The following is a 13,617-nucleotide window of genomic DNA, read 5'->3' on the forward strand; positions in this document are numbered from 1 at the left end:
GAATTTCTGGCTACGCGCCTGTAATGTAGGGACACTTTGCGGTTTCCGAAATGTATCTCATTATCTGTTAGTAGCGCTTCGATATATTTGCATGTCTAAAAAATTTAATGTTTATTGCATTTATCTCAGGAATTAAGTTTTGCTTTATTTGCGATTTTCATGCGTAATTTGGTAATATTTACAGATTTTTGCATTTGAAAAAGTATATTAATGTATCAGAAGGCTACCAAACTTCTCAACTCCTCTAAGATTTAAATAAACATTGTTTTATATTCTTATTTTCGAAAGAAGATAAGACTTGAGTTTTTATTACGATGTTACTTTTGGCGAATAGAGGAAGAGTTTTGTATTCAGCTATCACGAAGACTAATTTTCCGTATATATGTAGAATATTAAATGAGAACAGAACTTTCAACTCCGAAAATTCTAATAAACAAAATGAAATTACTATTGGCGGTTTAGCTAAAGCACTTGGTAAATTTCGTGAATTAGAGCATTCTGAAGGCAAAGATATAAAGACAACATCTGAAAAACCGAAAAGTTTTCTGCACTTACTTAGGCATTCACAATTTGTACAGATGGGTGATCCTTGCGGTAAAATAGTGACTGGAAAGATATTTCAAGTCGTTAACACTGACTTATACATCGACTTTGGTGGAAAATTTTATTGCGTCTGTAGGAAACCTAAAAGGAATTCTGAGTATGTTTTATGACTATTTGTATTTCTTAGTATATACAACATATTTTGAAATGAATTAAAATATAAATTTGGTGGATTATTTTACTTTAATATATATTATTGATCATCTATTTTAAAACGTGTTTGTTTGGAAAGTTTGAATAAAGGCGTTTTTGGTTTAAAAATAAATAAATAAATGTTCTGAAAATGAGCGCACGTAAGTATTTGGATACTTTGAATAAACAGTTTAGATTTAATAAAAACAAGAAAATAGCAGCATAATTAGTATTTTGTTGGATATCGTTTAGTTAAAATTACACTTTTCATGCACTAGGATTAAACTTTTCCCTTTTTTTTTTTTTTTTTTTTGTGTGTGTGTGTGTGTGTGTGTGTGTGTGTAAGAATGATCTATTCCTATGTAAGAATGTTTTTTGAAGAAATAACATGTTTCCTTAATCTTTTCTCCAAATCACTTCATACATGTACCCTAGGGTTTTTAAGTCTGGAGAATATAGAAAAGTTTTGATTACTTCAGGACCACAAGTGAACAAGTATCTAATAGGTACAGCTTGAGTATAGGACTCCATTGGCGATTTTAAGCTTGGTGCACTTTTTGGACGGTTCTTTTTCTGGTAACCCAGTAAATTCTAGAATACTCACTCCACTTCGGCAACCCTGTCGCAAGTGTCATTTTCTTCGAAGGAGCAAAATATTGATGTATTCAACAAATTTCTAGAAATTATAAGGGACATAAATTGAGCAGAATATAGGATTTCTTTATAAATTTACCTTGATTTTGTAAACTTTACTAAATTTCCAGCATTTCTTTTATTTTTAATTTAAACATTTTTTCTGAACTCCTGTTTTCAGTTTTATAACTTAAAACTTGCATTTTCAATATTGCTGCCTAAAATATGCCTCCATGTACTTGTGTATTTTCAAACTTCCTTTACTTTTAATTTAAACATACATTCTTAACTCCTGTTTTCATATTTTTAATTTAAACATGTATTCTGAGCTCCTATTTTCAATTTTACAGCTTGTAATTTGTATTTTCAGTATGACTGCTAAAAATATACCTCCATTTATTTATTTATTTTCAGTTTCACTGTTGAAATATATATTCTAAATTTGTATTTAAAATTTTTCTTGTTAAAATGTGCATTCTAACATCTATTTTAAATTTTAACTGCTTTTACAATATGCAATAAAATATAATAAATTTACAATTTAACTTGCCAATATATTTTAAAATATGGCCCTACTTACTTTTGTACCTTCAAATTTGCTGTTTAAACATATATTCTAAAATTGTTTCTGGTTAAAACGTGTTTTCTAACTTGTGTTTTCAATTTTAACTGCTTTTCCATGGCTTGGCGACATTTCTGGTCGCCAAACCAAAAAATCGCCAATGGGGTCCTATACTCAAGCTGTTCCATATAATAAACATAAGAAGACATTTATAGCTGTATGATTAGGATCATGATAAATTTGAATGTATTTTGCATTTTCAGTTTTTTGCAGATACTTTCAGATTTTCATTAAGAATATTTATATATCTATAATAATGAATATTATCTTTTATCAAACCATATTTCCTATTCCAAAGGTAGCAAAACATACTCAAACCGTCGGCATTTATGTCCATTCTATGTCTGTAAAAAACTTTTTTTGCACTTTGGCAGCTGAGGAAAATGGTTCAGTAGTTAAACCATCGAAACTAATTAAAATCATTTAATTTCAATCATTCAAAATTTAATTTTACTTGCAATATAATATGTTTTAGTCTTATTTTGTATATTAAAAAATAATAAGACAATAAAATATTCTTTTTTATTCTAATACTGTTTTGTTATCAGAACTGGGTTCAGAAATGTATGTACATATGGATGTTTTGTATTTCATGTATACAGAATGAACATGTATATGTATACACACATACATGCACGCACATACTGACATGTGCTTACATATACAGTCAAAAGTCGTTAATTCTGACACCCATAATCCGGACCTCAAAGCTAAAATCTTTCTGCGCATGCGCATAGGCGTTTTACGTGTGCGTGCAAGACATTTACAACTGCGCATATGCGTTTGCGCAAGCGCAGAATATGTTTTCGCGTGCACGTTTAATGTATAACGGACGATATAAGCTCTAATTATCTATTTCAGTTAATGTTGATGATTGCGTTGTTCCTTAATCTTCGAATTAGATCCAGCTTATTATTTTTTGCAGACTGTAAGAGCAATTTTATAAAAGTAAGCTTGAACTTTCGATTATGTCAAATAGAATTTCCGATGCTGGAGCTCCCAAAGGATCTAGAAAACGAAAGTATGTTTCGATGTCCATCAAACAATAAACGAATTGCTACAAAAAATGGATAAAGCCATATCCTTTGTTTATCTAACCGTTCGGAAATCTGTTTATCAATTTCACGCTGCTCTGCGGGGGGGGGGAGGACGTCGCCGTGCGCAATGAACTGGGAGTTGATCCTGTCAGCACTATCGTTATCTTCAGGGCAGATGTTTTTATTTTATTCGGCTTATAATTCCTTACTAAATGTAGTATTTAATCTCGATGTACTCCGTCTTTGATATGATTTAAATCAAATTCCTCATCATTATAAATATCACAAATACAAATCAAATAGTTTTCTGGTTGCAATTTTCTAATTTCGGCTATGTGTAAGGTATGCTTTACGCATGTGCGCATTGAAAGAAATGTTTAATAAAGTAAACAAATAAATATTAAGCTTCTTTTTTTGTAAATTTTGATACCCTTTAGATTATAATTGCTCATTATTTTATAAATTACGGTTTCATATTTTTAATTTTATAATTTCTGCATGCCATCTTACTAGATTTAAACTGATGATCTATAATCCGGAAAAATCGATAATCTGGAATCGCAGAAGTCACGACGAGTCCGGATTAAAGACTTTTGACTGTATACGCTTCTGAATCCGGTCTTGATAACAGAACAGTACCTTTATTCTCAACATTAAAAAGGTTTGCTTATTGTTAAACTATTTAATGATAAATTTATCATTATTGTGAGCTTAATCTTAGATACTGTTTTTCATTTAGGTTTATTATGTGTAAGTTTTTTGAAATATTCATGTTGCACAAGATGTATATAAGGCAATAACTTCATCATATCCTTATATTTTCTGTTTGTAATGGAACGAACGTCTTTATACAAAGGCATTAATGTAATTCTTCCAAATTTAGCAGTCTTCCTCAACCGGTTGGTGATAAATTTTAAGTCTTAAATTCCATGTCCTAAATCAATGTTTATATAAAATAATATAGTCTCTAGTGTAGAATTAGGTGTCCCTTCGATTAGCGACAATTTTTTTTTAAAATTTTGGCAATGAAATTTCATTTCTAGTTACCAGTAAAATGTGATAGTTTTAACTTTGTTTTAGCTTTCTGATTTTTTTTTTAATGAAAATAGATTGATGTGTACATGAACAAATTTGGTTAATGTTTGGAATATGGTAACTTGGCGAAAATTTGGCAACCAACCCTGCTACAGCAACTTTCTACTTTTTTTTTTTTTTTGCCGCCGTTTTGTCTTCACGAAGTAAAGACAGGTTTCTTTTCTTTTTTCTTACTCAACATTTTTTCCAACAATCTGCTAGCCGAATTACACTTATGCTAGAAATTTTATGGAACAAAAGTGCTTAATCATGACGAATATTAACTGCAAAATTGGGAGAAAGTGCAGAATCGCAAACTCCTTGCTGCGTTTTTCAGAATGAGATATACATGGTAACCTTGTGCACGTCGACCTATTTTTACTTAAAAAAAATCCCAGAATTGCACAAAAATGGCATTGTGCACACTCTTAACTTTATCCACGTACACTGCTTTTTTCTCATAAATTAGAAAAATTTGCACGAAAATGCTGGAAAATTTTGTGAATCTTTAAAGTCGGTAAAAATGACATATATGAAATTACCTGATCGCGAAAAAGTATATACCCTTTCTAAGGATGAACATTTGCACGTATAAAATAAATAAAATATCCAAAAACTTTTTCCTCTAAATTATCTATTATAAACGTCACCTGCGAATTTATAACACAAACATTAAAAATGGTTGCAAATACTTAGTGTGAAATATTTAAATTATTTCCATGCATGTTTACTTCTACTGAAACGTATTCCAAAATGCTACAAACATATAATTCACAAAATAACTATCATTTAATTAAAATGTAATTAAACCATGTACACGTCTACCTATTTTTACTTAAAAAAAATCCCAGAATTGCACAAAAATGGCATTGCGCACACTCTTGACTTTATCCATGTACACTACTTTTTTCTCATAAATTAGAAAAATTTGTGCGAAAATGAAGGAAAATTTTGTTAATCTTTAAAGTCGGTAAAAAGGACATATATGAAATTGATCTCGAAAAAGTATATACCCTTTCCAAGGATGAACATCTGCACGTATAAAATAAATAAAATATCTAAAACCTTTTTCTTCTAAATTATCTATTATAAACGTCACCTGCGAATTTATAACGCAAACATTAAAAATGGTTGCAAATACTTAGTGTCAAATATTTAAATTATTTCCATGCACGTTTACTTCTACTGAAACATATTCCAAAATGCTACAAACATATAATTCACAAAATAACTGTCATTTAATTAAAATATAATTAAATTAAAAAGCACTAAAATATAAATAAACACATACATTAAATTAATAAAAATTAACTTAAAATCTTAATTACTTTAAACTAATTCATTGCTAATAAAATTTTTCCAATAATAGCATATTAATTTATTTATTCCTTATATTTAGAACAATGCATAAAAATAATATCCCCAAATGATTAAAAATACTAACTTACCTAATCTTCTACAGAATCTTGAATGCATAGCGGATCACAAAATGTCCATTTTCACCAGATTTCTTGCACCGCCATTCAAATTTATCTGTAATATCCTTCCTTTCATACAATCTCATTTCATTCCCACACAACACACAATGAAGCTAAATACAAAATGCTAAACGCAATAAAAATTTCGAATTCACTTTACATAGGGCCATGGGATCCAAAAATTAAGCAACACTCTTTCACAAAACACACAATGAAGCTAAATACAAAATATTATAAAGTACTGCAGATATTTTTCCAAATTCCCCCCTTTTCCGATTAAAGAACTGTGATTCGTCCATAAATGTCACATGACATATCTCATGATCTCTTTTATGTCACACAAAATAATGTGTAATTGGAACTGGGAACTTCTCACATTATTGCCAAAGTCCTAGGTAGTAACCTTTATCGCCTACCAAAATGTCGCCAAACTGCCTGTTACCATATTCCAAAGATTAGCCACAAATTTAAAACAGTGTGCAATGCCTAGTTTATGCAATTCTGGGATTTTTTTAAAGTGAAAACAGATCAATGTGTACATGGACACAGAGTTTGTGCAATTCTTAGATTTCTTATTTTGGTTTTGTGTAGCGGCCATCTTGAAATTGTGTCTTCCTGGCGTCAAAAAATAATCGCCAAAAAACAAGGGGCACCCAATTGTAAACTTTTACCATAATGTATTCTACACTTTTTACAAAACCCCATCCAACATATTTTAAGCCAGTTTACTTTTTCTCTTTCAGTATTCCTTTTCTGAACTGCATTTTCTAGATATTTTGTTGAAATGAAATTTTCATGTTTCATTTCATAAAAATTAAACGGTACTTTTCCGTTTCGCCGGCGCAAATCTTACCAAGTAGACTTTATTGGCGAAAACACACAGTATACACATAAAAAGTGTTGACAAATGTTAGTTCTAAGGATTTTTTATTTTGAAGGTATTAACATTTTAATGTTGTTTAAAATTTTGTAAGAAAGGCCAATAAATAAAGACAATAAATTTGTAAAAAGGCATTAATTTAAGAATTTACTATGCTTTCATCATACAACATCCTGATTCGCCAGTTGATATGACGTGACCCCCAAGTGATCTCATCTCGTGTAAACTGCACTAAAAATCTAATTCTCTCAGTAATTATCTACATTAATTTCAAGTTAAATCTTAATTTGGAATACAAGTTTAAATGCAAGAATTATTTCAATTGATACGAATAGCTTACTCAGAAATTAAAACCACAGTGATTTACTTCGCTAATGTATTCTCATTAGAATTGATGAATTTAATCCTTGATTTTGCCTTTTCTATATTTTTGCCATCGGGTGAGAGGTGTGATTGCATCCTAATTGACTTAATTACCACCCGCAAATGGCCTAAGGGCATAAAATTGAACTATTTGGTAAAAATTCTATGTAATTGTATGCCAGTATTGAAAGAAACGATCAATCTGATAAGAATGGCTGCAACTTGTTTTGAAAATGTAAAAGTTAAAGTAAAAGATTACCAGCGAGGCTATTTCGTTTGGCATGGGTTGTACTATTACTGGCGACTTTATGGCTTGCGCCGGCAGAACGGAAAAGTACCAATTAAACTTTTATATAAATTTAAGTATCCAAATTTTTTTTACAAATACCAGGAAACGTACACTTTTGACATTTCAGGTTAATATATTTACACTTTTGACATTTCAGGTTAATATATGTACATGTATGATTTAAATTTAATATCGCATCTTTTCTCATGTTTTACTCCTCTCTTATAAGTTCTTAATTAGTATTGGGTCAGTCCATAAATTCGTGTGCATTTTTTGGTAAATTTTTAAATAATATAAAAAAACACAATTTAACATTTTAATCAATTATATATTTTCCTCCTTTATCTACAATGTTTCACCATCTTACGTGCAGCTTTTTTATGCCATTGCTGTAGAAAGACTCTGGATTTGATGCAAAAGAACTTGAAAGTTCATTGTGTACATCCTGTTTAGAATTGAATTTTTTTCCCAGTAAAAAGTTTTGTAAGGCACGAAATAAGTGAAAATCACTTGGGGCAATATCTGGGGAGTAAGCAGGATGTGGCAAAAGCTCCCAATTAAATGCACTCATTTTTTGCAGTGTTGTTCCAGCCGTAAGCGGTCTAGCATTATCATGATGAAACAACACTTTCTTGATATTCACCAATCGTGGGTTTTTTTTTTTTTTTGATCAATTCTGAGTTTAGATGGCAAAGTTGTTAACTATAAACTTCTGAATTAATCGTTTGATTTGGTTCTAATAGTTAACGTCCTGAATGGGGCTCATCATGAACACTGCTTTTTCCAACTTAAAATTTTTTAAACCATTTCTGGCCAGTCCTTACACTAATAGTGTGTTTACCATGTACACTATTAATTTGTATTGCTGCAGAACTGGCAGATTCACCACACGAAAATAAAAAATGTAGCACAGCATGTTTGTACTGATTATCTATATTCATCATCTATGGGTACTAAAATGCATTTGATATTTACAAAAGTTGGTGATGAACTGAATAATATATTAGTCAAACGATGACAGGTTTCAACAGGTTCAAAATTGTATTGTTTTAGTAAATGCGTCATAATGAATTCCACATATACTCTTAATGCGCACGAACTTATGGACTGACCTGATAATTCTAAAGAAAATGGACTTGCACCACTTTCATAATCAATCCTTATGCAATTTTATTTATTGATGAATTTTAAATTGATCGAAGCATATGGATATTTTAAAATACTAACTGTGAATTATTTATAAATAAAATGTGAACACTGAATCATAAATAAATTGTGTGATTTTTCAATTTTTTTTAAAAAATGAGCTTGTACCACTTTTAAAATAAATGGTCCAAATGTGTTTTGGCAACATGGTGGGTTGCCCATCAATATTTTATTACTGCTTTTCAGTGGGGCTGCTAATAAACAGAATGTAAATAAGTAATGAAAAAACAGTTGAAGCTATAAAAATTGAAAGAATTGTAATATTTGCTCATAATGTTAATAAATGCTCAGCAGTTTAAAAATGACTTTATAAAGAATGCATCACATTAAAAAAAGTCTTTCATATTGCAGGCTTTATGTCAGGAATGCCACTGTTAAAGTTCGCATAAATGAATTGGAACTATGTGCTAGATTTCTTGGTGCAACAGAAGATTTGACATTGACAGAAGCCAGCGGTACATTATTAGATCTCATTTGGTCTCCATTAAATACAGAAAAATCAGATGTAAAGTAGAAAATTATACCTAAATTTTTTTTGTATATACTAAATTATTCAGGTATTAAAATTTTCTATTTCAAATTTGTTTTTGTTCTAATTAAAGTTCTCTGTTTCATGTTTTTATATATCAACTATTCTGTTATGGAAAACTATATAAAAGGAAAATTGCATTTGCATAACAAAAATTTAAATTAAAACATACAGCCTTTGTAATTGTTACTTAATTATTAAATGAAAAATTGCCATTATTTTGAAATTTGAATTGAAAGCTGTATCCATGTATAACATGTCATTTATGAGTATTTATTGTAAACTAAAGTTTATGATGTTTGATATTCTTTCTGTTAATTGGTAGCCATCATGGTTAATGAACATAACTCAAATATAAATCTTATAAGTATCTTTCAGTTATAACTGATTAGGTATTGATTTGCTTTTATTTTCTACATAATTACAACCAGAAGTATAAAAATAAAATAATTTGTACTGCATAATTTTAGCAATTTTTAATGACTAAGATAATCTGTAAAATATAACGTGTAATATTTAAAATGTTGCACCATATAAGGTCTTATCTAAAAGCTCATGCAATTTCTTTTAAAATATTCATTCCTAAATGTTACAGGTTTTGATATTTACATATTTGTTTTTTACTTATTACATGCTGTGCCCTTAGTCACTGCACAGAAAGGAAGAGATGCCTCATGGAGGTGTTTTCAAGGAAAACTGGCTCATATCTGTGTGTTATACATGGAGAAAAGCACAGAAACGCCCATGCAGCCAGCCCATTCACGGGGGACTCGAACCCTGGACCAAACTATCAGTGTTCAACGACTTTTTTCCGCTTGGCCCCTTGTGGGCATATTTACATTTTATTTCAAACCTAGTATGGTGCAGTTTGATGTTTCTTTAATGGGGGGGAAAAAAAAAAAAAAAAAAAAAAAAGATGGCTTAATAGTTGCAAAATGATTATTTATTACATTTATATTTTAGATTTTAATTGGCTATTTATTCCCAAAATCAATCAATAAACTTACAAGTGGCTTTTTTTTTCCTGGTGAAAATTTCATGGCAGTCACTTTAAAAATAGATTCAAAGCAATCGTTCACACAAAAAAGTTTGCAGAAAAGTACTGTATTCCTATAGAAATTTTATTGATGTTTTTTCTAGTTAGGCAGATTCCTCAAGTGCATATTTTAAAATACACTGAAGTGCTGATGAATTATGGATATCTAGTCAATAATGAGTTGGCCTCCTTTGGCTTTGATAATAGCTGCCACATGAAGATGCAATGCTCCAATAAGTTTGCGGAAGCATTCTACGGGAATGGCTTGCCAAACATCGGGCAGAGCTGTCTATAATTTAAGAAGGGTTGCTAGTGTTGTGTGATATTTTGTTGAGTGCCTGCTGAACATCTTTCTCCAAAACATTCAAAAGGTGCTCAGTAGAATTTTAAGTCAGAGTTTCTTGGTGACCAATTTATGACCGAGAAGTCAGAGGAATGCTCATCCAACCAGGCAGTAGTCAACCGGCACCTGTCAGGTGGATCTTGCTGGGATGCTCCATTTTCACGTGAATGATAGGACAACATAAATGGTTGGAGATGATCGCCCAGCAACTTGGAGGTGATACCCCAGCAACTCTACATACTGAATCGTATTGAGGGAGGTTGGTACACATAACAAAGATCCCAAACACTGTCAGGAGATAACACCCTAGACTATGACTGAGCTGTCATGGCCTTGTACAATTCCAACCTGGCATGCAGGGTCCATGGCTTCATGAGCCTGACACCATATTCTCAGCTTTCCATCAGTATTAACCCTTTAACTGCCGCAGGAAACATACAAGATTCACTCCCCAATGCTACCGATTTTTACACAGGAGCGCGTAGTTATGCAATGTATTAGGGAGAAAATAGGTGCAAGTTTTGCTGTCTAAAATTAAAATTAAGTTAAAAACTGTTTACTTTCACAAAATAAAGAATGAAAGGAAAAATGAACAAAATTTAATGTTTCCAGTAAAAGTATAATCAAAAGATGTAAATATAATAAAAATGATGTTTGTATAATGAAAAAGATCCCCCAAAATGTCATTTTGATCAATTTATTTTTAGACCAGTAAAGTATAATATCAGGTTCCAGTGTCATACCTTGTGAAAAAAAAGTATACCTAAATGAAAATGTGGAGGGGGAATAGGCAATTTTTTCATATCAGTAAATATCATATTCTGAGGTGTCCGATCTTGAAGATGACGAAAAGTAATCATCTGTTTCATTGTCATATATATATATATATATTTGTTAAAAAAAAAGCACCTACTACAAACAGTAAACGAAAACGGTAGACACAGAATAAAAAAATATGTTGTACTCCAAACAGAAACAACCAATAAACCGTGGTGTTATTACTTTCACCACTTCAAAAACAGCCCCCTCTTCTCTGAAATAGTATCCTCCTTTGCGTACTCTCTCAGGGTTATTGTGGTGTTACATTTTGAAGCTTTGCGAATAATTGTACCAGTAGCAGCGCAAGGCAAATGATAGCATTTTGGAAGGGCGTATATATATATACATACACGCTCAGGGCAGTTAACGCATCGGCTGAACAAGGTGTATATATACTCCTGCGGCAGTTAAGAGGTTAATTAGTTGGAATCGAGACTCATCACTGCATGCTACTCGTTTCCAGTCCTGAATCTGTTGTCTATGTCAGGAGTCCCCCAAACATTTTGTCCCTAAGAGCACATTCTAGAATATTTGTTGTATGGTGAGCATCATTTACTTTTTCAAGGTGAATTTATACTTGGATAGTATTAATAATACATGCACATTTTGAGGGTCTATTAACTGCTAGATACCCATTTAGAAAAATAAACTCTTTTAACCCTTTCGCTGTCTTCTCCTGTCCACGAAAATTTCTCCCCAGCGGCCATCTGTTTTTCGTAACGTGTAATGTTGTTTTCTCTGTACATCATAACTTCCTATACATGACTTTCGTTGTGGATGAATGTCAATGAACATTAAGTAAAATTATAAGGAAATAAAGCATAATGGAAAAATAATAATATCTCTGCTTGTTTCTAACAGCAGGATTAATTTGATAATGTCTGATCCAGGCGGTCCACTCCTCCCATTTTGTTGTTGTAATCTTTTACAATTATTGGTTTTTTTGCAGTTCTTTTCCATGTTTCAACATCAATCATAGAGTTATTATGGACTGTACTCATCAAACGTATATCCTTCTTGTCTTTCCAATTCACAACCTCATTTTTTCTCTTTTTCTGCTGAGTAGACGTTGAAGATCTCTCACTGTTTTGTATCTTATATAAAATGGTGCGAATATTCATAAAACCCGGGGGGGGGGGAATTCAATTAGAAATAGAATACCTGATTAGTACTGTCCTCTAGGAGATATTAGAGCAAACAAAAATAAAAACTCAAACAAGTAAACATTTAGAAAACGTTTAAAAGTTTTAAAATGTAGAAGAACGCTTGAAGCGCGTTACGGCTGCCCTGCAGAAGTTTCACTTGAACGCGCTAGACGCATTACGGACGACGAAGAGGTTAATAAACCAAAATATATACATGGCGTTACGATAACATAAATCTCAGCAATGAATACAGTGTGTGCACGAACTCTTAAAAAAAACAGAAGGCAAAAATTCTCTTTTTGCAGTCGAGCAGAGATGAGATTCTTATCACGCATGCATGAGGAGAACTGGAGGCACTGACGAAATGGAAGGGGGGGGTGCAGCCCCACAACATAAAAAAAAAAGAGATTAGTCGCATTTTGCTTTGTGCTGGTATCTATGTTGAACACAATTTCTACTTCATTGAAAATGAGAAAACTTTCACATAGAATTTTATTGCAAACTCAAACATTTTTTAAAAAAGGGGATTCAATGCAATAAGTCGCTTAATTTGCAATTCAGACACGTACCATATCAAATTTTAATTGATTTGGAGACCATTATGTATGTTATGTAAGCAAAGAGGGATGGGTTTCCTCTTTCCCTTGCATGTGCTTCTGGGGCCAAAACACCCAGTTATATGCTTGTGCATGATAATTTAATACTTGTATACAAATATTTTAATAGAAATATGTACAAGTTAGCCATAGTTAAATACATTAGTGTGATGGTTGAGACTGAATTTTATCAAAAATTTTGGATATATTTGATTGAAAGTTAGTTATTGGTATTCTGAAGATGGATTGTAAGTGTTGACCTGTCATTTTATTTCTTAATTTTGACTTATTTAGATTCTTAAGAGAAAATGTTGGTTCGCATATATAAGTACTACAAAATATTGTAACACACCTGCTTGCATTATTTTTTAAGCACAAAAATTTGACAGGTATGGAAAATGTGTTCTATAAAAGTCCAGAATATCTAAATCATGGAATCTGAATTTGCTTAAATCAGAAGTTTGTAAATTGATACGTTCTATTTGAACATCTTCTAGAGCTTTTTTGACTACAACAGAAAATGGATCCCAGAACAGTCTAAACTTAACCTCATGCAACTCAAAGTCTGCAAATTGTCTGATTGCAGATTGCTCAAAGTGTGCAAATTGTCTTTGAGACTGTCTGCAAATCCTCCTCTTTATTTGATCTGAATAATCCAGTTGTTTATCAGGAAAATGTTCTACGAGTTTCTTCAAGTAAGGAAAATTGACAAAATTTTGACAGCCAAGCTGCTTAGGGAACAGCTGGAGTTTTAGTTTGAAAGCAGATACTGCATTGGTCAGGTGATTGATGAAGTGCTTTTTCCCATCAATTTTTTTTTGTTTAGGTCATT

The 13,617-nt window shown here is 31.5% G+C and overlaps 1 protein-coding gene across 1 annotated transcript; it reads left to right on the plus strand.

Moving 5' to 3' along the window:
* Positions 1-259: 259 nt before the first annotated feature.
* mRpS28 (mitochondrial ribosomal protein S28) lies at positions 260-8,899 on the plus strand. Its single transcript, XM_035360505.2, has 2 exons — positions 260-700; positions 8,669-8,899. Exons 1-2 carry the CDS (start codon positions 315-317, stop codon positions 8,829-8,831), a joined length of 549 nt encoding a protein of 182 aa, XP_035216396.1. The 5' UTR covers positions 260-314; the 3' UTR covers positions 8,832-8,899.
* Positions 8,900-13,617: the final 4,718 nt, after the last annotated feature.

Source organism: Stegodyphus dumicola, chromosome 2 (genome assembly GCF_044657685.1).
Source record: "Stegodyphus dumicola isolate Sdum_Otavi_A_Nest chromosome 2, ASM4465768v1".
In the NCBI taxonomy this organism is placed as follows: domain Eukaryota; kingdom Metazoa; phylum Arthropoda; class Arachnida; order Araneae; family Eresidae; genus Stegodyphus; species Stegodyphus dumicola.